Source organism: Varanus komodoensis, unplaced genomic scaffold (assembly GCF_004798865.1).
Source record: "Varanus komodoensis strain SLA01 unplaced genomic scaffold, ASM479886v1 scaffold12, whole genome shotgun sequence".
Lineage (NCBI taxonomy): Eukaryota > Metazoa > Chordata > Lepidosauria > Squamata > Varanidae > Varanus > Varanus komodoensis.
Genome location: NW_025335349.1, coordinates 15,482,540 through 15,509,633, shown reverse-complemented (window position 1 = coordinate 15,509,633; position 27,094 = coordinate 15,482,540). Strand labels below are relative to the sequence as shown.

Below are 27,094 nucleotides of genomic sequence, written 5' to 3'. Positions count from 1 at the left end.
ATTTGATGCTATTGTAATCCCAGAGATGTAATCAACCCTTTTTAAATTGTTCATGAGGACCTTGTGACATAACTGCAAAAATAGGTCGCATGAGGCTACTAGCTTTAACTAGGTGACAACTGGGCATAATAATTGACAAATGATGCAGCACAAGTAAGTTGGAGGAACAAGGTTTGTGAGCCTATGTTAAAATCTGTTTGTTACTGGGGGAGTTTGTTAGCTCATGTGTAACTCATCTGTTGGTGGCAGCAGCAGCATTTGCTTGCTTACCGTTATATAAATGGCAATAAAATCTACTTACACCAGAACAGAATGCAAAAAGTTAATCAGCAAAATTTGAAGACATGCAGAATTATGCAATTCCTCTTGTTCCCATTGGCCAAATTTGCTCTACTTCCTCACTGCAACACAGAACACTAAGTAAAAGAGTTATCATTTCTATTAATCATTAATGGGTAAGTGAAAACAAATAAGGTTTAGATTGTTACACAGAACTGTGTCTTAAAGATTGCAATTATTACTGTAAGATGGGCCACTATTACCTGCTAAGATATTTGGAAGCGGGAATATATTAGGTTTGCTCTGAATATTTTATAGAGTAGCAATAAATTCTGTGTTAATTCTTGCTCTCTGAGCTGGTAGGTGAGTCTGTTGTCATGTCTATGGTATCATTACACTATGTCCCATAATAAGCATTACTGACCATCCTGTGCACAACTCTGTGCCCATTAATTCTGCAAAATGCCAAGGAAAAGAGATCTATCTTCTGTCTTGTACAGATATGCTTCTACTTGCTCCCCTACATCATGTGACTCCCACTGGGCTTCACATGATGCCCATGTCCTTTCCTCAAGGTGCTGCAAAAGCAACCATTCTGAGAAATGTGGCTGGTGATCCTTAGAAAACAACATGTCCTAATCAGTATGAATCCTATTTAAAGTGGCAGGGATTAGGAATGAAGGATTTAAAGTTCTGCCTTCCCAGGGTAAAAAGAGTAAGCATCAATGCCCTGTTTGTTCTTGTAAACACCCATAGAAGCTTCTTGGCTCCCAGATTTCCAAAGTTTGAGGAACTACAGGCTGAAACAGGAGCTACCAGAAAGCTGTTTGGAGTTAAGTCCTTTAGAAGTACCTGCCATATATTCTAAAAGTGCATGAATTGGTTGGTCTCTAGTTACTCAAAGGTTCTAATCCTTCACACTTTGGTTTAGAGAATTGTCTGAACTGAGCCGTGGCTCTTCACTGCCCATGCACATCCAGACAGAACCCCCCCCCCCCCGGGTAAAAATGTGACACTGTGCACTACATTGGGCTGGTCAAATACAACAGTCAGGCTGGATCTGCTCTTGCAGGAGTGCAGGATAATTTGGGGCAAAATTTAAAAATCTAAATGCACACATTCCCATGGATTTTCTACCCCGTAAGTTCCATAGAAATGAGAATGTCCTGTTCAGTTCAATGGGTCTTGCACAGAGGACTTTTTGGTAGATTTTCCTTAAATATTTTGCTCTTCATTTGTTCCCCAAGGACCATAGGAGGCTGCCCTATTCTGAGTCAGACCATGGGTCCTTTTAGCCCAGTACTGTCAACACTGCCTGGCAGCAGCCCTCCAGGGTATCAGACAGGAATTATTCCAGCCTTATGTGGATATGTTGGCAATTGAATATGGAACCTTTTGCATGCAAACTATGTGTTCTAACAGTGAGAAAAGATCCCTTTCCTCCACCAATAGCATTTTTGAAAAGAAGAATCACTTAGAAATTCTGTAAAGAAAATGTTTTATTTAAAGTGTTAAATACCATCACCAGAATGAATTTGATTTACATTAGTTGGTGTACATTAACAGGCCTAGTCTGCCCTTTTCTCCCCCAACTTCAGTTTCCTTTACTTTTAAAACCGACTATGTACAAGATGGCTGTGGTCACTGGAAGAGTGTTATTTACATGACTAAATTATAAGTAGAGTCGCAGACATGTGAGTATTAAAAAAAAATACAATCAAATTTGAAAATAAATACTGCATAATGACCAGGTATATACAGATCTTCCATGTGGTCATGTCCTTCTTGTCTGAATTAAAAATAATCGTATATAGGAGAATGCATAACAGAATGCATTGACTGCACATCACAGTATCCGGAACAATCATATGAAATTATTTTACTCCTGGGGATAATGCATTTTTTCAATATTCATCAATTGCTCATACACAAGGATCAAATTATTTCATTCCACACAGTTTACCAGTCTTCTTTTATTTAATTGATGTGTAACTTTGTATGAAAATCCGTCCTTCCAGTCTCAGTAAGTCCTTATTAGTATAAAGGCTCTGGTACACAAATAGAATTCCCATCAGCAGCAGCTTCCCATTTATTACAACACAGGGAGTAGCGCCACGAGTGTGAAGTTCTAGATCATTGGATGGGTGTAATTCACCAGGCCATTTCGCTTCAGAATCCATATTCATTTCAGGTCTACTCATGCATGGTACACAGGCAAACATAATGGGCTGTGCTCATAGTTCTGAGTGGTGTCTAACTGCACCATATCAAACAAAAGGCATACCTATTGTTCTTTTCACCATTCCATGATTCATTTAAATTGGGGGATAATATTGCAAACCTTTCACACAAAATCAGAATATTTGTGTGCATGGCCTAACTTTAAACATGGTGTATATTAAACTGTTATTGCAATGCTTCCACATTAAGCAATAGGTATGTGTTAAAGGCATCTAAAGACACAGGAAAAAAAGGATGATGCACTTGAACATTAGCAAGTTACATTCCCTTTCATCAGATCTGGACTTACAATACCTCACTTTTCCACGTTACTAAACTACCTGATACAGGAGACAGGTGTTTGGTTGTTTCTTCAAATACCTGTGGCATTACATTTAGGCTCTTGGTGATGGTGTCAAAAGTTAGTAAATTGCATGTACTTTATTTAAGGCGTTTAAAAATCAAAAGGTGCAATCCTGCCATCTCTTAGGGCATTTAAGTACCACTAATTTAAAGATTAAATAGGTGCAGGACTGCAGCCCAAATTGTGACTTTTTAATGTCAGGCTCATATTTACTGATTTGCTATCACAAACATAGTTCATGAAAACCAAACAAAACAGCTTAATGGCTATTTATTATGACCCTGAATGGGTAGCAATTTGTTTCGCTCAATGCAAATGATAAGATGCTGATATTTAGTAAGACTGTTGTCTTGTTATTTCTTCAAGACCATTGAGAAATGATAGCTCAATCTTTGAATGAATGGTGCTGGTGCTGAAAACAAATTTATTGAAGACATTTTACAAATGGCCACATGATTCCAGTATTTTGCTATAGAATTTAATTTGAAGGTGAGAAAAAATAAGTTTCCATGCACTGTACAATAAACTGCAAAAAGTTCGATTTCTTTTATCAAATACATGCTGAATTACTGTAATGTACTCCCCAAGCCATGTTGCAAAATTCTTTTCAACATGCTTGAAAAAAGTTCTGAAACAATATTTTTTTCCTCAGAGTTTTCAGAAATGCAGTTATCATCTGCAACTCTGAACCAAATATGGAACATGAGAGTATTAACTCAAAAATTAGCCATTTCTGTGTATAATGATCATCCTGGGAGGTAGGAAGGGAATGAAAGAGCAAAAGGAGGGAGGAGTAGACAAGAAGGGAAAAGAAGTGTACAATTTGCACATATTGTTGAACTTTACAAGGCTTGTACCTTTTACATTTAAATAAATTTAATATATTACATTTATTTCTTGTCACATAAACATAATTTTAATATTTGCTAGAAATTATTTTTTTCATTTCTGTCTGCAAAAACACAGACCATGATTGATTTAAAGAATGATAAACTTGGTGTGTCTTATCACCCTGTTGCATTCTTTCCCTTTTAAAACCATGCACTAGTGAAATTTATTTTTAAAAATAATATAAACTGTTGAAAATGGCTGATTTATTCTTTTTTTGCAAGTTGCAGCCCCAAGAAAATAATTTTAAGTGTTCAGCATAATCTGTGTCCATGCAAAAAGTGTCTTTAATTTCATACAGTACAGTATAGCCACAGCATTTTATTTTTCAGAGTCCACACAATGGGTTTGACTCTAGCAGTAGCTGGAGTTACGAAGCCTGACACTGTAAGTCTTCAACCTTTCTGATTAGGCATGTCTCCTCTGCTGCTAATAAGTGCAGTGATAGTTGGCTTTCCTTTAATGACCCTCTTTTCTTCCTTCCTCCCAGATGACTTGTGGCATGGCTTCTTTGGGTAGCTCCATATTTCTGTGGCATAACCAGGTTTGGGGAGGCTGGGGGCGGGCAGGAAGGGGCAGATAAAGAAAAGGGAAAAAGAAAATAGATGTGCCATTGAAAGGGACTCTTGTTGCATGAGACAGCTTGATTCTTTAGTTTAATCCATGGCTTCAGATTGGACTAAAAGTCGAGTGTCACTGAACTCCAAAGCTTTCAGTTCTTTCCAGCTTCACTCCTTCACCTGAGGACTTCCTTTAGAGCACAATGTGTGCAACTTCCTCTGAGAACACAGGATCGCTTTATAGCCCTAGAAACAGGCTCTGAAGACACAACATTAAGCATGCAGTGTTACCAGGGTTTGCGACCTGTTAATTTTTTTTTTTGTAACGCTGGTTGCCATGACAACAGTTTCACAGCTGCTATGAGCGAGCATAAGAAGGTCCCGTTGAACTTTCAAGAGATGACTGGGAAGCCCTTCTTGTAAGGGGGGCCAAAGTTGGATCTACTAGGGAGGATGGGGGGAAAAGTTTGAACCAGCCAATCACCATATTGGACAGGTCCAGTTCATCTAAAAGTATCTGTGCTACTCCCATAAAGGATTTGTGATCCATGCGTCCATAGTCTCCCCATACAATAATCTGTTGGATTAAAAAGAAACAGATTTTAAGGAATAAGAAATGGAGCCAGTTATTCAGGCTTAATTAACAAGATAATCCAGAATTATTTAAAACCAAGGGCAGTATCAGAGCATCATCCTCTCCAAATAAACTGACAAGTGAAGTTTTCACTCAACATAACCAATGGACTATGGGTTGGGTTCCAAATCACTATCTCACATACACATGCATCCTTGTCGAACTGCTTTTATGAGCATTTTGAGACTTGCTTAGTTTCATGTGACCAAACTGGATCAGAGGCTACTGAATAGTTCATTGACTTTTGTAGAATCAAGTCCAATCTGTAGTGGGAAAAGTCTCAGATGGATTACTTTGCATCTTACCTCAAACATACAGGTTGAGATTTAAATTACATCCAACATCTTCATTTTAACGTTTAAAATGTTTAACCTGATTATATGAATGATTACTTGGAAGTAAGTCCTATTAAACTAAGCATGCCTTGGGTTTTCTTCTGTTATGCTGTCCCTGACTTTTAATCTGCAGATTTGGATTTGCATTATCTGCTGCAGCTTCCAAGAGATTTGTTTCAGGATGATGGCTAATTGTTTCTATATAAAATGCTTTATTGTTCTTTTAATTTTTGTGTGCTTGGGACGGACTATAATAAAGAGAAATTTAATATAAGCATATACAGGTTTGTAGTCTTCATTTTTTACCCTTTCTAGAGAACAGTTCAGGAGCATACAGTACTTAGAAAATCTACTCTGATTTAAAAAAGAAATTATCTGCCTACCATGCAGGGAGTGAGGGTACTGCCCTTCTTCCCCTTACCTAGGTCAAAATATCTGGAGGGCCGCAAGTTGCCCATCCCTGTCCTAAAGGATCAACTTTGCAGTTTGGGGCAGTCCATGGATCCAGCTTCATCACTGGAGGCATCTGTTATATAGAGAAGGAATATCTCCTTCTACGTATACATGCCCAGACCCTAAAATCATTTTGAGAGGGCCCTATGAGGGTGCAGCTGGACACCCATTTAATTAGGATAACTGAGAGGATAAGCCACTACCATGCCATAAAACAGCATAAAGGGGAAGTTAGTTGTAGGCAATGATACTAAATGGAAAGCGTTTTTGATATACATGGCTGTGAGTGCAATTACCTGTAAAACTTTTCCTTGGGGACTCTCTTCAAATGATAACAGCTGCTGATAAAGAGGTTCCAGCGTTTTTCTTGCCACCTTTGTTTTCTTTTTGGCTATGCAGACTCCATTTTCTAATAGGTACACCTTTACATATGGTGCTTTGAAGATGAAATCATAAAAATTGGTTAAGAGGCTACTTTTCCACATTACTACACCACATGTAAAATCTTAATATTTAGCTGATAAACATTTTAGTTAACTATATCTTGATACATTGCATCTATGAGCACATATTCCAATGGAGACATGTTTGCCTTCTGGAAGGCCAACATTCTCTTTTCTTTCTTGCTTCCCCTTCCCGTAATACCTTTAAGTACTTTCTGAATTGCATTTTGTTTTCAACAAATGTTGACACTATTGCTTCATGGTAAAACATATGAACACATCTCAGTCTTAATTTTATCCTATTTTGATATGATTTCCAGTACAGGGCAAGGTTCTGGATCCCAAGAATGGCAAAACCTTCCATAGTTAAGTCCACCAATCAAGTGTGTTGGTTTATAGCATTAACTATGTGGTTAAACTACTTCAGTGATTTTATCAATATCATATACCTCACAATAGGAGACGTTGGCAAATTAATCCAAAAATTTGACAGTCAAAATTGTGCAGGAGAGTTCATAAAAAGAGAACCCTAACCCTAAATGTAACCTGTAAGGCAAACCATTGGTTATTATGGCTCAAACAAAAATGGTTTAATGAGGCACACTTCATATTCTGTCACAGTATTATCAATTACATATGTTTCCTTTTTACCTGGCAGTGTCTTTGAACCTGGTTTTACAACAAGGCCTCGAGCTCGTATTATTTCCACCTCTAACTGTCCCTTTTTGTCCATCATTCCAACCTGAATATCACCTGAGAAAGAAAAGAAACGCAATTACTGCAATAAAAATACCAGTATTTGTATAAAAATAATGTTTATAATAGAATATGACTTTTTCTTTTTCCCCAATATTACATCAACACACTTTAAAGAGTTAGTTTTTACCTCACTGTCAAACTCATGTAGACATATAGTTTGCTAATGAAAGAATTATGTATGGTATACACCTGGAATCTCATCTTGTCTCTATCTTCAGCACATGTACAATATCCTCAGGTATGGAACTGACCAGCAAATTTTAAATCCATATTATAAAGAATTCATAGCATTGGATATATTTGTCTAAAGATTTACTGAGCTTCTATTTCCCTCACGGGGCTTCCTGTGTCTCAAGGAAGGCGCTGGGTGATCGAGACAGACTGGGGATTCTGCTGGTGTACCATGCACCCTTCTGCCCATCAGACTCCCTGCCTGAGCTGACGGAGATCGTCTCGGACCTGGTGTTGAAGACCCCCAGGATGTTGATCCTGGGGGACTTCAATCTCCATGCCGAGACTGTTCTGACAGTCCATGACGACCATGGGGCTATCTCAACATGTCATAGGCCCAACCCATGAACGTGGTCACACGCTGGACCTGGTTTTCTTGACGGGGCTGGAAGAGGGTGATTTGAGGTTGAGGAATGTGTGTCTGACTCCCTTGTCATGGTCAGATCACTTCCTCATGAGGTTTGAGCTCAGAGCTGGCCTTTCCCTCTGTAAGGGTGCGGACCCAGTTGTGATGGTCTGCCCTTGGAGCTGGATGGATCTGGATGGATTCCTGAAGGCTCTGGGGGATTTTCCGGTTGATAAAGCTGGCGCTCCTGTTGATGCTCTGGTTGAACTGTGGAATGGGGAAATGGCCAGAGCAATTGACATGATCTCCCCTAAGTGTCCTCTCCTGCCAAGCAGAGCCCGTCAATCCCCATGGCATACGTCTGAATTATGGGTGATGAAGCAGGTTGGGAGATGTCTAGAGCATAGGTGGAGGAAATCACACGATGAATCTGACCGAACATGCCTACGTGCTCATTATCAAGCCTATGCTGTGGCAGTGAGGGTGGCAAAGAAGAAGAAATTCTTCTCCACTTCCATTGCCTCCTCACAGTGCCGTCCAACGGAGCTTTTTCGAGTGGTACATGGGCTGATATACCCCGGCCCTAAGAAAGATCCTGTACCACCGATGACCTGCTGTGGTGACTTTGCCCAGCACTTTAAGGAGAAAATTACTCAGACTCATCATGAGCTGGACTCCACAAGTGATTCAGATACTTTAGGGGAGATGTCAATGACTCCATCTGGTCAGATATTAATGGATGAATTTCAGTTACTGCATCCCGATGATGTGGACAAGGTGCTTGGACAAGTACGTCCTACCACCTGCTTACTTGACCCTTGCCCTTTGTGGCTGCTGATCAAATTGGTGTCTGGATCCTGGAGGTTATCAACAGCCAGGTGCCCGCTCCTTTAAAGGAGGAGGTAATCAGGCCTGTCCTAAAGAAGGTGTCTCTGGATCCAGAGATGGCCACCAATTATACACCAGTGGCCAACATCCCATTAGAACAGTGTTAGAACGGGTGGTGGCAGGACAACTCCAAGCACTCTTGGATGAAACTGATTATCTGGACCCATTTCAGCCCGGCTTCAGACCCATGTACGGTACTGAAACAGCCTTGGTTGCCATGTATGATGACCTGTGCAGGGAGAGAGACAGGGGGAGTGCATCCCTGTTGGTTCTCCTGGACCTCTCAGCAGCTTTCGATACCATTGACCATCCTCCTGGATAGGCTGGCAGGACTGGGAGTAGGAGGCATTGCTTGGCAGTGGTTCCGCTCCTACCTTGACGGCCAATTCCAGAAGGTGGTGCTGGAAGACTTTGGCTCTGCGCCATGGCAACTTTGCCATGGAGTACCTCAAGGTTCCATTTTGCCCCCCTTGCTATTTAGTATCTATGTGAAACCGCTGGGAGAGATCATCAGGAGGTTTGGGCTGCAGAGTCATCAGTATGCTGATGACACCCAGCTCTACCTCTCTTTTTCAATTAATCCAGGTGAGACAGTGGCTGTACTGAACCAGTGCCTGGCCAAGGTAATGGGCTAGATGAGGGCCAATAAACTGAAACTCAATCCAGATAAGACGGAGGTTCTGTTGGTGGGTGATTTGAGCTCCTGGGTAGGCGACTTGGGCCTTGCCCTGGACGGGGCTGCACTCCCTCTAAAGGACAGGGTCCGCAGCTTGGGAGTGCTCCTCGACCCGGATCTGTCCTTGGAAGCTCAAGTGACAGCAGTGGCAAGGAGTGCTTTCCTTCAGCTTCGGCTAATCCATCAGCTACGTCCCTACCTGGAGGAAGATTGCCTAGCAACAGTAACACACGCATTGGTTACTTCCTGGTTGGATTTCTGTAACACGCTTTATGTGGGGCTGCCCTTGAAGACAGTCTGGATACCTCAGATGGTGCAAAACAGAGCTGCCAGGATGCTGTCAGGGACTGGGAGTTATTCTCATATAACCCCAGTCCTCTATCAGCTCCACTGACTTCCCATCGAAGTCCGGGCTCAATTCAAGGTACTGGTTATTACCTATAAAGCCCTAAACGGATTAGGACCAAGATACCTAAAGGAACGCCTTCTTCCCTATTTGCCCTCCCGCCCTCTGAGATCAACAGCAGAAGCCCTTCCCTGGGAACCCTCTGTGAAAGGTATTAGGAGGCAAAGTACCCGGAGGAGGGCTTTCTCTGCAGTGGCGCCCCGTCTATGGAATGCGCTCCCCAGAGAGGTCCACCTGGCGCTGTCATTATATATTTTTCTGCTCCAAGTTAAGACCTTTTTATTTAATCAATATTTTAATAAGTTTTAATATTGAATTTTACCATCATATTTTAATTGCAGTCAGAGTGGGTTGTTAATTTATGTTATGTTAGATATGTGTATTTTATTGTATTGTATTTGTGTAAGGCTCTTGCAAAAGACGGCATACAAATATCCTAAATAAATAAATAAAATAAAGTCAAACCTAATTGTCAGACTAATCGTAATTGTTCTTCCTTTTACTTAATTATACATCAATATTCTTGAACAGTCACATACCTAAAGCTACTGGACCTCACAAAATCTTTACGGAGCCTTTCAAATTTAATGTATCCTGCAGTGACATTAATGGCAATCCCTGTGTTATGTATAAGGTGGGTTCATTATCCATTATGAATACTAGCAGTCACTATTATGTATGTATGTAAAAAAATTCTATACTATCTATATTTCCATGGAAAACCTCTAGACAGTTTACAATGTGCTTTTCACAACAAGAGAGAAGTGCTTCTTTGAACCATAAGAAGATGAAAAGGAAAGGAAGTTAAAGTTTTCATGCTTAAATTGAAATAAATCACAATAGAGGCATATGAAAAGTTGAAAACCAAAACAGGATGAGGAAAGCTGGAAATCAGAATAGGGTCAGAAAAACAAAATCTTCCATCCAAGGGTATATTTCCAGAACTTGTCAGTAGGCATGGCTGTACTGAGTTTTTCTGTGGCTGATAGAACCTAATTTCTCTATTAAAACTTTACCTAAGCCTGGCTTAATCCAACAAGTCTGAAGAAAGTAAAACTGCTACGAATTCAAATGGCCAAGTTACTTACCCATTGCTGGAGTAGCCAGGGTTTGGCGCCCAACAAGCTGTGCAGGACCAAGTCCATCCAGAAAATCACTGAACTGGCTGTCTGCAGCCAACCGCACACCAGGAAAGATCAAACTGGCGGAAAACAAGTTTTCCTTTAATCACATGTTTTAAAAGGAAAACTACATGGACTGTATTATGAACATAGCCACAATATTGTTTTCATCAACATATAATTATCTAATATGGGCAGAAAGAAATTATTCTTCTGTCTCTCCTTCAAGTGCCATTTCTTGACAGATATTCAAAGAGAATAATGTTGGTGTGTGGAGGCAGAAGACTCTGGGCAGCATCTGGTATGTTGCTGCTAATGTAAATGACACTATTATGCAGAAAACTATTGCTAGTGCATTACAAACAACATTGACTGGCACAATGCATTTCTCTGGAAAACCATCACCCCAGCAGATGTTCTTGGCTTTCTACTGTGTTCTGACATGGACCTAGGCATGTTTATTGGACTCTCTAGAAAAAAAGCCTCATGCATTTTGAGCTGTGGTCAAAGCTTTGACGATGTTATCTTCCCAAATCAGCTTCCTGTATGACTTTACATATCTGAAATGGAATTTGGTTAAGATACAATGTGCGTTCCTTCCTCAAAATTCTGCTAATCATCTGCCAATCTTTGATTGTGAGCCGTTGTTTTATATATTATATGTTTTTCAAAAATACTGGAAACTGTTACTTCTTCCCACAATGTAGCACTTTGAGTAAAGCTGCCAGTCTTAATTTGAACCACCAAAAGTTCCTTTCAGTTTTCTTACACAAATCTGTATCTTTCCAGGGGACTAGGTCAGGCAGCCTAAGTACACAAGACTGCAAAAAAAAAAAAAAAAAAACAACCACTTTTCCTTCTCCAATGTATTCTGAACTAATATAAAAACTGTAATGTCAGCACTCTGCAGATACCCTCATTTATTTTTGCATCCTAAAATACTCATTATATTGTCTGACTAGGCAAACTGCATTACAATGTATCAAACTTAAAAGGATTTAGCATAAAGCATTTAAAAACATATTCTAATAAAGAAAAACTACATATTTGCAGACCAATATCCTTTTGCTGTGGATGTACTCTTGAAAAAGAATGTCAAAGCTCTGGGTAATTATGAAATACTTGGCTGAAGACTGAAGGCAGGATCCAGAGAAACACACACAGATATTCTGACTTTTCCTTCCCTCTGCAGTTCCATTATCTCCAAATAGCTGTTCCTTAGAGTTAATCCCACATCTTACACCGACTCCCGCCACCACCTTGTCCAAGTAGAACTGCCTTCTGAGTTCTCTGGATCCTGCCCTAGAAAAGCAAGCAAATATTTGATAGAAATCTGTTCCACTGTATTAATTCTTGATTATGGGAGGTGAAAGGTTAGTATGATGCCCATAACAGGAGTGTTTGCATGCACTGCAAATTTCTTGTGAGAATTTTAAGAAACCACCGATACCCCATATCCTACTGTAATTCATGAAAGTTATGGAATCACAAATGGAAATAAGCTCCACCAAAACCAATGAGATCTACTTTAAAAATCAATATGCTTATTATTACAATGCACTACAACTGGAATGTTGATAAGCCCCTGAACTCAGAGGACTGTGGCCATGCTTTCCAAGTGGAGCTTCCCCTCCTCACTCCCCACCCCCACTAGCCAGTTGGCCAGTTCTGGCCATGTAGCTGTGGTGCTTCAGAGAAAGAGGAAGGAACACTGGGGTGCCTTGAATCCTGACAGCCACAGTCTCCACCCCACCCTGACCCCCAGAATCCCCCTTGATCCCTTCTCCAGGATTGTTCGCATGACCTCTGAGAAGCAGCTAGCACTGTTCTTTCTGTGCAGGTTACTGTGGGGAATCTCAGAATCTGAATAATTATTTGGCCTGCTTCAGCTGTCTAGATGCCAAAAAGAGGTTATGGCTGTAATTCTGTGCATGCCTACCTAAGAATAGGTCCCACATTTGTAAGCACACAGGTGTTTGTACTGTAAAAGTCACCAACCCATTTACCACCAATTTATTATTCTATGAGTAGTTATATAATGTTTAAGAAAAAATGTGCTTTGCAAATTTCTATAGAACATATAGTTTGGATTTTAATTATTAGAGTCTTACTGCTTGAAAGTAATATAGCCCAAACCTTGCTATGTAACAAGAAACTCCCATGGAATTACTTTAGCTGTTACTTCTTATGAAACTCCTTTGTCCTCTGTATAAACAGCACACATATATATTCACTGTGTATTTCCAACTGGGATTACAGCAAATATATGTTCCCTACAGGAACAGAAGGTCCACCACATCAAACTCCAGAATGACAAATATCTGATGAAAGAAAAAGTAATCAACAAGCCTTTATTTCTTTTTTATTGAATGTTAGGATCAGAACTTTGCAACGAACACCTGAGACTTACTTCCCCTCGGAGCTGTAACTGTTCATACTGCCATCTGTGGATTCCCGGCTGGCTTGACGCGTCATCCAGTTTCTCATCTCCACTGCCAACCCTGTTTCTGTGCTTCTCTGGACTGTGCTCTTTAATTTTTTGCCACCTGCCTCTAAAGAAATATAGCAAAATGCTTAGTTGCATCCAGTTACTGAAACAAACAGAAATACCTAAAGAAGAATATAATCAAATCAGTCTATACCATGTCTGGTTTTTAAAAACCAATGATGTACATTTGTGCAAATAAGTACATCATACATACTATAGGACCCCTTGTATCTGCATAGGTAAGGTTCCAAGGTTTAATTAATAAATGAGGCACAATAAGACATTAACAACAGTAACTAATAATAAACCAGAACAATTTTAATACTGAAAGTTATTTTATTTTATTTTATTTTATTTTATTTTATTTTATTTAGGATTTTTCTAGGCCCTCCAATCACTTTTATGTGAATGTACTCTCCCCCCCCCCCTTCAAATATTCACTGTACTGTACTCCCCCTCAACCGAGACAGCTACTGAGTGACTAATGGCTGGGTGGCATGTACAGCGTGGATATGCTGGACAAAGGGCTGATTAATGTCCTGTGCAGGTCTGCACAAGATTTCATCATGTTACTCAAAATGACACACAGTTTAAATTATGAGCGTTTACTGTATTTCTGGAATTTTCTGTTTAATTTTTTTAGGACTGTGGTCAACCGCAATTAAGTGAAACTGCAATAACTGAAACAGAATTATTTGGGTTTTATTGCACTTAAAATATACTAATTCTATAACTGATTGTTCTTAAACAGCATTGTGGCATTATATTTCTAAATCTCTGATCTGTCTAAATATGTTAAATTCATACAGTCAACCATATTCATACTGTGTGCATTAAAGTTACTTTGCAAATATAAAGAAACATCATTGTTAAACTGAAACCTATCATGGCAGATATTATCATAACCATCATATTTGGTTTTTATTTATCTTATGCTAATTACATAGTGTGATTACTATCTTATGGTTTAACTTGTGGTTATAAATTGTTTTTGGCATGACAGGTCAGATTTTACTTTCATATATGTTTTAGTAATTAAAGGAATCATTCTTTATCTAGTCATTTGAAGCTTCAAAATTACAGGAAAAAGGACATACAGTGTCTTGTAGAAATATCCACCTTTGATTTTTCCTTATTTTGATTGTGTTACAAACTGGAATTGAAGTGGATTTGCTCAGGCATAATTGCTTATTGCCTATTTCTACTATTTCAAGGAATGTTTGAAGCCAGAAGCAATCACATTAAAGTGAAATTTATCATGGTCATTAAAGGTATACTGACATTTGCAAGGATGGAAATACTAATTTATATTTCCTAGTGCAGATCTCAATTTTTAATACTTTCATATTATCTGCTGATGATAAAGAAGACCACTCAATCAATCAATCAATCAATCAAGCGCTCTCTCTCTCTCTCTCTCACACACACACACACTCCTCATATACATCAGCATGACAGTTTCTAAATGTTAAAAAACCTCTGTTATTAGGGTCATTTTGTACCAGTTTTTAGAGTGGTGGGAATATATTTAAATATATTCTATGAAACAGTTTGACATTATATTCTCAAACCAAGTACTGGCAATTATATCACAATTATAGAAGGAACAAAAGAAAAAATAAATGCTAAAATAATTGAAAGATACAGTAGTTTTGCTCAGAAGACTCGTAAGTAGAATTTTGGTGCCCTCCAGGTATTTTGGCCCACAACTGCTTATGGTTTTAACCTATCCTGGGAGCCAAATGGTTAGTAGGGCAGCTTAGAAATCAATCAAAGTGCTGCACTTTCTGACTATTAGCCATGCTAGCTCAGGCTGATAGGAATTACAGTTCAAAACATACCAGATCACCTAACCTAGGACAGGGCTTTTCTACTTCCTCCTTTACTGTTCAGGTCCTTCATTGTATCTAAACTGCTGCTAGTTGGGAAAAGCTATGGGATGTGGCATGAGGGCAATGAACAAAGGAATTAGTAGAAAAGTGAGATATGTGGGTGGAAATACCTTCTCCTTGTGCAAGCAGCTATTTGGACACTATAGGATTAGTTTCTCCTTCATGGATCACTGCCTTGTCATGGCGAAGGGGCTTGCATAGTTCAATGAGGCTATGAGCTAAGCCATGCAGGGCCACCCAAGACAGACAGGTCATAGCAGAGAGCTCTGACAAAACGTGATCCACTGGAGAAGGAAATGGCAACCCATTCCAGTATCTTTGTCATGAAAACCCCATGGACAGTACCAAAAGGCAAAAAGATATGATGCCGGAAGATGAGCCCTCAGATCAGAAGGTGTCCAATATGCTACTGGGGAAGAGCAGAGGGCTAGTACTAGTCGCGCCAGAAAGAACGAAGCGACTGGGTCAAAGCCAAAAGGACACTCAGTTGCCAATGTATCTGGTGGTGAAAGGAAAGTCTGATCCTGCAAAGATCTATACTCCATAGGAACCTGGAATGTAAGATCCATGAATCAAGGCAAGCTGGATGTGGTCAAACAAGAGATGACAAGACTGAACATTGACATCTTAGGAATCAGTGAACTAAAATGGACAGGAATGGGTGAATTTAATTCAGATGACCATCAGGTATACTACTGCGGGCAAGAATCCCTCAGAAGAAATGGAGTAGCCTTCATAGACAATAAAAGAGTAGGAAAAGCAGTACTGGGATACAATCTCCAAAATGACAGAACAATCTCAATTCGAATCCAAGGAAAACCATTCAACATCACAATAGTCCAAGTCTATGCCCCAACCACTGGTGCTGAAGAGGCTGAAGTTCTATGAAGGCCTACAACACCTTCTAGAATTAACACCAAAAAAATGATGTCCTTATCATCATGGGGAATTGGAATGCTAAAGTAGGAAGCCAAAAGATAACTGGAATAATAGGCAAGTTTGACCTTGGAATACAAAATGATGCAGGGCACAGGCTGGTAGAATTTTGTCAAGAGAATACGATGGTCATAGCAAACACTCTTTTCCACCAACCCAAGAGACGACTCTACACATGGACATCACCAGATGGTCAACACAGAAATCAGATTGACTATGTGTTCTGCCGCCAAAGATGGAGAAGCTCTATACAGTCAGTAAAAACTAGACCAGGATCTGACTGTGGCTCAGATCATGAGCTTCTCATTGCAAAATTTAGGCTTAAATTGTAGCAAGTAGGGAAAAACACTAGGCCACTCAGGTATGACCTAAAAAATATCCCTGATGAATATACAGTAGAGGTGACAAATAGATTTAAGGAATTAGATCTGATAGACAGAGTACCTGAAGAACTATGGACGGAGGTTCGCAACATTGTAGAAGAGGTAGCAACTAAAACCATCCCAAAGAAAAAGAAATGCAAGAAAGCAAAATGGCTGTCTGAGGAAGCTTTACAAATAGCTGAGGAAAGAAGGGAAGCAAAAGGCAAGGGAGAAAGAGAAAGATACACCCAATTGCATGCAGAATTCCAGAGAATAGCTAGAAGAGATAAGAATGCTTTCTTAAATGAACAGTGCAAAGAAATAGAAGAAAACAATAGAACAGGGAGGACCAGAGATCTCTTCAAGAAAACTGAAGATATGAAGGGAACATTTCATGTAAAGATGGGCATGATAAAGGACCAAAATGGCAGAGACCTAACAGAGGCAGAAAAGATTAAGAAGAGGTGGCAAGATTACACAGAGGAACTATACAAGAAAGTGTTTAACGTCCCTCATAACCATGATGGGGTGGTCACTGACCTCAAGCCAGAAGCAACAGTGAGAACTGGACACAGAACCACTGACTGGTTCAAAATTGAAAAAGGAGTTCAGCAAGGCTGTATACTGTCACCTTGCCTATTTAACTTATATACAGAGCACATCATGAAAAAAGCGGGGCTAGATGAATCATCAGTTCGAATTAAGATTGCTGGGAGAAATATCAACAACCTCAGATATGCAGATGATACCACTCTTATAGCAGAAAGAGGAACTAAAGAGCCTCTTGATGCAGTTGAAGGAGGAGAGTGCAAACATTGGCTTGAAACTCAACATTAAGAAAACTAAGATCATGGCATCCAGTCCTCTCACTTCCTGGCAAATAGATGGGGAAGAAGTGGAGGTAGTGACAGATTTTATTTTCCTGGGCTCCCAGGTCACTGCAGAAGGGGACTGCAGCCAAGAAATTAAAAGATGCTTGCTCCTGGGGAAGAAACCTATGGCAAATCTAGATAGCATACTAAAAAGCAGAGACATCACCCTGCCAACAAAAGTGCGTATAGTCAAGGCTATGTTTTTCCCAGTTGCAATGTATGGCTGTGAAAGCTGGACCATAAGGAAGGCTGAGCGCCAAAGGATTGGACTGCAAGGCGATCAAACTGGTCAGTCCTAGAGGAGATCAACCCTGACTGCTCTTTAGAAGGCCAGATACTGAAGATGAAACTCAAATACTTTGGTCACCTAATGAGAAGGAAGGACTCCCTGGAGAAGAGCCTAATGTTGGGAACAATAGATGGCAAAAGAGAAAGAGGACGGCAGAGGATGAGGTGGCTAGATGGAGTCACTGAAGCAGTTGGTGTGAGCTTAAGTGGACTCTGGGGGATGGTGGAGGGCAGGAAGGCCTGGAGGAATGTTGTCCATGGGGTCACGATGGGTTGGACATGACTTCATGACTAACAACAACAACAACAAGGATTAGTTTTCCAAACTCTATCCAGGCTAAGACCTTTTTATTTAAGCAACATTTTAAATGCTAAATACAATTGAATTTTATCTGGCCAGGGCGGCTTATTTTATAATGTGTGTTTTAATTAAGATTATTTTATATGGATATTTTAACTTATTGTTTTATCTATGTTGTAAACCGCCCCGAGGCTTCGGCGAATGGGGCGGCATAAAAATGTTTTAATAAATAAATAAAAATAAATCCTGAAACTTTACAAGTTGTCAATTCTACATTTTGATAATGCGAAGTCAAAATATGTAAGGTTGCTACATTTTTCAGCCCAAAGTCTTGTAAAAATATTTTATTATATTTAGTATGACATAACATCACCACACATTACATAAAATCATATTATATTATAAATAAGACTTATAAACCCCTAACAAACACCAATTTATGATGGCAATTTTATCTAATAAAATCCTTTACATTAACATTTGGAGAGGTTTTGGTACCATTGAAGATGTAGTTCCACTGTTCTAAAGAAATTTCTGCCTTTAACATCTTTCCCCATTTAACTTAAAATAATTTATCATCTGAGACAATTAATATGTGATAAATATTAACTAACAATTTCTTAGTTTTATACCCTTACTGATTGATTGTCTTTTCAAATATAGTTAGTTCTTTATCCACTTTTCCATCTCTCATATATTGGACAAGAAGCTCTGTAATTTATCATACTGAAATCGTAAAGATCTTCTCATTCCCGTTTTACACACTAGTTCAGACAAGGATATTAAATTGCCACATTTAATCACATTGCTATCTGCCAATAGCATAATTTTATGTCTAGATCATTCTGCTATATTACCCAGTTGGAATTTGGTGCTATATAGAAAAGACTGAAGCAGAGAAATGTTACAAAAAACACATCCCAGATTTGCAGAACTGCTGATATAGTGGAATTGGGTTTAAGGAAGTCCTGAATTGACTTGTAGTGCCTCTGATATGCCAATGGTAAAATCTACAAAGAGATTTTAGAGCAACCTTTCTCCAAAAGTGAGCAGGTAAACCACCCATGTCATCTAACCGCTAGGCTAATATTTTTAATCTTGAAGATTGTTCAACAGTCTTTGGACAATTCAAACCACATCCATTAAAAGGTTTTTGCATGGTTTCTCAAATCTATCAGTATTCTTGTGTAACCTGATGGGGAACCACCAGAGATAAAGACAGTTTGATTTTTATTAATACACTGTTAGTTATTATTTCAATTTATATGCTGTTAACATAGCCCATGACTGGGCTCCCTGTGTGGCTTGCAACAATTAAAACAACATACTAAAATCAGTAATACTAAAAACATTAACAAAACATTGATAATACAAAAGCATAACTCAACAAATTAAGACCATTACATAGAAAAATAAATAAACCATGAACAAATCAGATCAAATCAACTCTTAAGATAGCCGGAAAAGAGATATGTCTTTGCCTGGTGCTGAAATAACAACAATGGTGCCAGGTGCAGCCCTCTGGGGAGCCTATTCCAGAATCAAGAAGGTCCTTCTTCTTGCTGCCATCCCCCTCACCTTCCTCGGGGATGGCTCCTTAGGAAGGACCTCCTCACTTGATCTTAATGGACAGGTAGGAACATACAGGAAAAGACAGTCTTTCAGGTACCCAGAGCCCAAGCCATTTAGGCTTTGTATGTAAGTACAAGCACTTTAAACTGGGCCCAGACTTCCACTGGTAGCTAATGTACATGGTATAAAACTGGTGTAATGTGGGCCTGCAGACTGATTTTCTTGTTAACAGTCAGACAGCCCTATTTTGAACTAATGGATTGTATGGGCCATCTTCAAAGGCAGTTCCATGCAGAACACATCGGAATAATCCAACTGGGATGTTACCAGGACATGCATGACTGTGGCTAGGCTGATAAGCTAACTGCAGCTGAAGGAAGGTGCTCCTGGCCACCAAATTCACCTGGGGCTCTAGTGAGAATTTTGGGTCCAGGAACATCCCCAAGGTGATGATTCTGTCCTTTAGCGGGAGCACAACCCCATCCAGGACAGGGTATTGGTCTGACCAACCACCTTCCAACATTACTTCTAACAGACTGAGCCTCAGTTTATCAGCCCTCATTCAGTCCAACATCAAGTTCAGGCACCAGTTCAGGATGGACACTACCTCACTTGGATCAGATGTAAAACAGAGGTAGAGCTGGGTATCATCAGCATATTGCTGAGACCTCAGCTCAAACCTCTGGATGACTTCTCCCAGCAGTTTCATGTGCATGCTGAAGAGCATGGTGCAGAGCAACTGTCCCCAGCACCGCCTTCTGGATCCAGTCAGTCAGGTAGAAGCAGAACCACAAAGCACTGCCACCAAGCCCCAAACCACAATGACACCATGGTTGATAATGTCAAAAGCTGCTGAAAGGTCCAAGAGAATCAACAGGGTCATGCTCCTCCATCTCTTTCCTGAAAAAGGTCATCCCACAGGGCAACCAAGGCTGTCCCTGTCTGGAAACCATGCCTGAAACCCAAATGAAATGAATCCAGATAATCCATTTCCTCTAGGAGGGCCTGGAGTTGCTTGCCCACCACATGCTCTAACACCTTGCCTGAAAAGAGTAGGTTTGCCACTGGTCTATAGTTGGTGATAAGACTTTGGGTCCAGGTTCGGCTTTCTTAGGAGTGCTTCAGTTAATACAAATTGAGTCAAACGTTTAACCACAACATTGAAAAAAATTGCATAATTCTGATTCAATAATAATGCTACCATGGAAGGATCCTTCACTTTTTGCTAGCTAACACTATCCTAACATCATTCCAAGATATCAACATCATACCTATTTTAATATATTCATTAAATAATTCTGTTAAATATGCTGCTAAGATATCTGAAACTATTTTATGAAATTCTGCTGGTAATCCATCCAATCCCAGTGACTGTCCATTTTTCAAGAGCTGTATATTAGCTTGTACTTCTTGCACAGTAAAATATGCATTTAGAACTTCCCTGGGTTCCAAAGATAAATTAGGAAGGTTAAGATGATTTAGTTGTATTTGAATTTTATCTCTTTAGGACTACTTGTATTTTCATTTTTCAGTCCAAATTCTTGCATTATAAATATTTGACACAATTATGTGTTCATTGCAAAGCTTAAAGGTTCATTGCTAAGTTCAAAATTAAAGAAAACCCAAAGCAGTAAATTCTAACATAACTGAAGCATGACTTCCCAGTTACTAGTTAACACCAGTGCATGTAATTGCATATGCAAGTGCTGATCCTGTTTAAGACAGTGTTAAACTTATAACAAAGTCTAAGTAAGCAATTAAACAATTGCACATTGAGACATTTGATATAGATGGGGTATAAATGTTTTAAATAAATAAAATATATTAAAATAAAATAAAATAAAATGTTTTCCTCTTTTCTCTTGCTTCCATGTCTCTCACCTTCTTCTGATGAAGACGCTTGGAAAAGAAGTTTTGCTTTGATATTTTGTAAAGTACTATGCATGCTTATGGTACGAATAAACAATGAGCTGGCTTGCACATTCCCAATCATCCATGCATTGTTAGTAATGCAGTGAAAGTGAGTGCTGATTCCCATGTGCTTGTCCATTTCCAGTTCAATAAACAACCCAGGGATGCCTTGTTTTGTATATAACTCTGGGTTGTTGGTGAGAGTTTAAAGCCATTTAACCTACTAGAATTCTTAGTATGTAAAATATTAGTATTTTATATAAAATATATTAATATATTGTATAATTATGAAAAGCAGAACCAGTCCTAAATTTTGAGTCATTTATATTGCTGAGAAGTATGACATGGCCACAATTTCTGTGATGTAAATCTTAACATAGTTTTGATATCCAAAAGGGTACTTCTATATCCATTACATATACAAAATGGTACAGCTGGAATTTTTCAAATCTTGCAGCATAAAGTACAATATGGGAGAGGACTTGGGCCTATATTTGGTTAGCAAACAGTTCATTATGGAAAGAATGCAAAAAGTCAGTGCATAACCTATTGTATATAACTGGAACATAATGAGAAAGTAGTACCCTTAATATTTAGCAGCCAAACTCTTACTAACATGGCAATTCCAGATTTGTTTTTAAGTGATATAAACTACAAACTACAAGTAGTTTCCTTTGCAAGAAAATATATGTAGAATTACTTCAGACATTAGCATGAGAAAGAGGAGACGATTCAAGTTCATTTTTGCCCTGGAGAATACCTTCAGATACACAAATCTTTTTGCTCCACCAAAATCCTTTCCAAATTAAAGGTTAACATGGTTGGTTCTTGTCTGCTAGATCAGTTTACAATAAATAAAAATTATAACCACACGAATAAACACTATGCATATTTATATGGAATAAGTCCTACTGAACTCCCATTTTGACTGGGACTGAAGCAATTTTCCTACAAGGAAAGGTTACAAAATTTGAAGCTTTTTACTTTTGAAAAAAGGCAAGTAGTGGATGAAATTATTGATAACTAGACATGATACGGACAAACTGGTCAGATGTTTTTCTCCCACGACACCAGGATCCCAAGGTTATCCAAAAAGGGTGAAAGCTGGAGGAACAAAAGGAAGATCTGCTTCATTTAATGCACAATTAACCACAATTAGTCACTAGATATGATAGCCACTTGCTCATATGGCTTTCAAATAGGTTGCATAAACACACCTATTTGGTCATAAAGGCTACGCTCTACATTTAGCTTTAAACTTTTAAAATTTAAAGGTTCTGTGTGTATGGAAAGGTTTTTACTCTCTTACTTAAGTGGTTTCTCATAGGTGGCTGGCCACTGAGGGAAACAGGATGCTGTACTAGAAAGGTCTTTGGTCTGATCTAGCTGGACTCTACTTATATTTGAAACATGCATGAAACCATTTAAAGCTAGAGTAGGCAATCGTAGGGTCTATGGGGGGTACTGTAACCCCTTAGACTCCCCCACCCTGGGACTATACTGCCACTATAAACTGCCACATTTTGGTGGTGGAGATAGAAAAACAGTTGGCCTTAGTTATATAACATTTGGACTAGTGTTAATATAGTGTACATGGTACAGCTTTTGAAAAGTGTTTGGTACTAGTGGGCCATATGTCAACCAGAAAATTGACTAGGATCCGATATATAGTGGGCAATTATATAATATCATTTGTAATGGATACTAGATAATACAGGATACTAGATAATAATTATGTCAAGAAAATTAGGACCATTTCACACAATACATTTTTAAGGTATCCACAAAGCACATACAATAGGAACCTCTAAGGAACAGGCTGCTACATATATTCACTTCTTCCTTGAAGCGTCCACAGAACTCTGCCTATTTTTGTGAAAATGTTTCAATGGTATGATATAAAGCTCCACTTTGCTAAACCTGTTCATAGTACAACATGGATTCTCTTCTGTTTTAATACCTTCACCCGATATCTTTAACTCAAACATGGTTCCATATTACAATGTACTTTATATAGTCACTATAGCCCAAGGGTGGCCAAACTGAGGTTTGTGAGGCTGCACGTGGCTCTTTGAATTTATTTTGCAAATTGCAGAGGGGGCCAAAAGCCTATAGTATATAGTAGGTCCCTCTTCATCTCTGGCATGGAGTGGGGAAGGGATGGAATGTACCTAATCAGACAAGGCATGGAATTGAGGCCGAAGCTGGTGTGTGCAATTGGGCTGCTGGAGCTGAGGGTACCGCATGACAGCTGTACTCCAGGGCAGGATAGGATCCGCAGTTGGTGACGAGATTTCCAGCTGCCTCTGCTGCTGGGTGATGCCTTGCACCTGGGCTGGCAGTGTGCAGCCTTTCTGTTTCCTCCAATATTCAGAGCTGAAAAGGAAACAGAAAGGCTCCACTCCAAAAGGGTTTGAGTCATTTTGACTTGAAAGCACAGCAGTGCCTAACAGAAGTCCTACTATGTTTGGCAGAGCTTACTTTTAGGTAAATGAAATTAAATTAGTCTGACAGGATTTATTTTTGATATGTCTTTATAGTCTTACAAATATTACAATACAAATAATCCACATAATTGAACAGCATAATCACACCGGCAACACAATTCAGTGTCTGCTAGAGAGCATCCAGATGGTCACAGAACTGTTGAGAAACTCATCTATGTTGTAAGCCACCCCGAGGCTTCGGCGAATGGGGCGGCATAAAAATGTTTTAATAAATAAATAAAATAAACTACAAGGTCAGAAAACTGCTTCAACCTCGCAGCTGAGCATCTGTGCTCACAGTCCCCTTTCCACCCACAGCCAGTACAGAAAGAACTGCATGATAAGAGCAATGTTGGACATATGTAATCTCCAATATACACTGAAAATCTTCCAGTGCAAAGTATACTATGTAAATTAGCTTATTTGCATGTTTGAAGAAAAAAACACACTGCTATATATTAAATTGTCATGTGTCACTATCATATAATTCCTTGGCACATATAAATATGAATTCTTATTTGGATTGAGATATGGATGGGAAAGGACAGCCACATCCTTTCCATGAAGGTGTGCCGAGTTTCATATTGTAATAGAAGCAGGTGTTTCGGAACGGCTATGCATAAATCTCTCTCAGATCTGCATCTTCGTATTTCAGCTCATGTAGGAAACACAGAAGCATCCAATATCTACCTCTGTACAGGGATGGTACAACTGCCCATGGTGGGTATATGTAGATACACCATATTATAGCATGGAACAGTGGATTGTTTGCATATGTCCCTACTGTATAGGCAAACATCAGTAAATATGTGCAATTTTTTAAAAAATAGTGCACTGAATCTAGATATGCTAGACTTTGTTACAATTTAATAGGAAAAAATTACTCAGTTGATAGCTAGCCTAGTCTTGCCCCACCTGGTGCCCTCCAGATGTTTTGGACTTCAAATCCCATCAACTCTAGCTAACATGGCCAGTGATCACGCATGCTGGCTCCTGTAGTCCAAAACTTCTGAAGAGACCAAGGTGGCAAAGACTGGGCTACTCAGTACTGAGACTTGTACATGACCCAGTTTAAGACCTATTTTTCCCTTAGGCAGTCAGGCCTTAAGAGATGTCAGAATGTCACCTGCTGTATAAATATAGCTTCCCTTTTCACAGATTAAATATGAGTTAAAGGACTTAAGATTTTAATAACCTCCTTACATATTTTAAAACCAGCACCTCCTTACTTTTCAGCATTTTAGTTGAGAATAAAGTATTCATACACTGTATCTGTGAAAATCTTTGATAAAGACCCTTTGGTTCATCAGCATTCAGGGTGGATAAAAATCAGCAATTTTTTAAAAAATGGTTTTTTAAAGCTTAGATTTTTAAAAATAAAATGCTTTTTGAGGAAAAATCTATCTAAATATAGTTTTCTATTTAAGCTACATGATAGTCCAAAGGTCATTCACCATGAAGTAAGGATTAATTTTTTAATTATATAGCATGAAACGGTATATTCATGCAATGTTTAATTTTTTTCATAAATAAATTCAAATAATCCATTCACAATGTCATACTCTTCCAGAGATATCTGTAAGATTATTCTATCTTGAAGATATTATCCCTGATGCTTGGTTTTATAGTGCTCAAAGCTGTGAATTTGTGTCTGTAGAGGTCACATGCCTCTTCTTCATAGCAAAAATGTTGTAAAATAAACATACAGAGTTGAGAAAAAGATCTTAATCCCATTGTTCCTTTGCAAATTTATCATATTATTCTTTCCTGGAGGAGAAAGCCTATAATGGCAGCAGGTCATAAAAGAGACCAGGGAATATCTACCTATGAGTAAGGCAGACATGTGTTCAAATAAAGACGAAAACCATGATTTAAAACTAGTCTTAGTGACATTAGGGGTTTAACGTACTATTTTCCATAGGTGTCGTCTTCCGTTTTCATTGTTGAGAGAAAAATGCAGCCTTTATGTTATTTTCCCCTCGGGTTTGTATGTATTTTCCTTTCTATATATTCTATCGACTAACCACAGGATAGTGCTGTGCTATAGTTGTATTATAGCAGACTTGCAACTTCTCTTGTGGGTTTTGTTCCAGTATTTTGCAGTTTAAATTTAATGCCAGGCTTTTCTTGCTCTAAAAAACTCATGAAAATGGCTGGAAAACACAGGAGAGGCTCATGATCATGAAAGTCCTTGCAAACTTCTGTGAGTGAGGGATCACGGGAGGACAATACGATGTCCCATGCAGGGAAGCCCTCAGACAGCACAACAGTTTTCTGTTGTAATTCACTGTGCAAATGAGAAATCTGCAAACAAAAGAGGAAGCAAAGTTGACCTGCATTCTAGGAGGTGCTGAAAAATCCCCTCACTGCTTTTAGTGTATAATCCTGTGCATAGACAAAATAAAGTCTTACAACTCCCAGTATTCCACAGCTAACCAAGCTGCCCATGAAATGCTACAATTCTAGGATTTTCACTGTCTAAACAGGCATATGACTGTGCCTTTAAATACTGAAGAGCTTGTGAACAATTGCAGAAGGCAACATCTATTGCAAAGTTCAATCTACAATGGCAATTCCAACCCCCATCTCCTAAAAGCATGTTCTAGTATAATAAAGTTTAGGGTCAACCAAAAAGGACATATAAAAATCCATGACTCTAGAAGAAAAATACGGAGGAGTATTCAAAACAAGATCTTTCCCATGTATACAGGCAGTCCCTGAATTTTAAAGGTGTTTCCATCTTTGAAGTCAAACATGAGGGTGTTGGACTGCTTTAGCACTCTTCCACCTAAGTGTATACAGGAAATTCCCAAGTTACAAACATCTGAGTTATGAACAACCTGTACTTATAAACAAACTGCCATAATGCATATTAATTTTTGAAAAATTACTGCAGGACATCATCCTCACCATAGAGAGGAATCGAAAGGGTAGAGAGGGAAGCCTCCAAAGCAGGCTCTCCTGCCCCCTCCATCCAGAGAGAGAAATTGCTCTGGCATTTCCATGCTTCCAAGAAGAGGCACTAATAAATTTGGGCGGGGAGAGGGCCTAGAGATATTCATGTTTCACTTTCATGGGGGCCCTGTGTCCCTGACCACTGTGAATGTGGAGGGCCAATTATACATGATCCAACTTACACATTCCACTTGAAGGCACATTTCCATTTTCTCAGAAACAGAACTCGTTTGTAACTGGGGGACTGCCTGTATTCTGAAGATTCTGAAATTTGTTTTAATCGAGTATGTTGTAATAGGAGTAACATGAATTACTAACACAGAACACGTTTCTGCAGAAATAGGTGCATTTACATATGCCAGCAAAAATCTTCAGCAGATCCTGTATTGTGTCATAATCAGTCTTTCAGAGAGGCCACAGTAATCACT

General features: G+C 39.1%; 1 protein-coding gene across 12 annotated transcripts in view; it reads right to left on the bottom strand.

The window, feature by feature from the left end:
• Nucleotides 1-1,905: 1,905 nt before the first annotated feature.
• Nucleotides 1,906-27,094, bottom strand: part of RIMS2 (regulating synaptic membrane exocytosis 2) — a 367,376-nt gene continuing 342,187 nt past the window's right edge. For all 12 annotated transcript variants that reach the window (XM_044421755.1, XM_044421757.1, XM_044421758.1 and 9 more), the window contains 5 exons: nt 13,014-13,155; nt 10,571-10,683; nt 6,828-6,929; nt 6,030-6,169; nt 1,906-4,888 (listed from right to left, as the gene is read on the bottom strand). In XM_044421755.1, the coding sequence (XP_044277690.1) occupies nt 4,670-4,888; nt 6,030-6,169; nt 6,828-6,929; nt 10,571-10,683; nt 13,014-13,155 (716 nt within the window). In that variant the 3' untranslated portion in view covers nt 1,906-4,669. The remainder of the gene's footprint in view (nt 4,889-6,029; nt 6,170-6,827; nt 6,930-10,570; nt 10,684-13,013; nt 13,156-27,094) is intronic.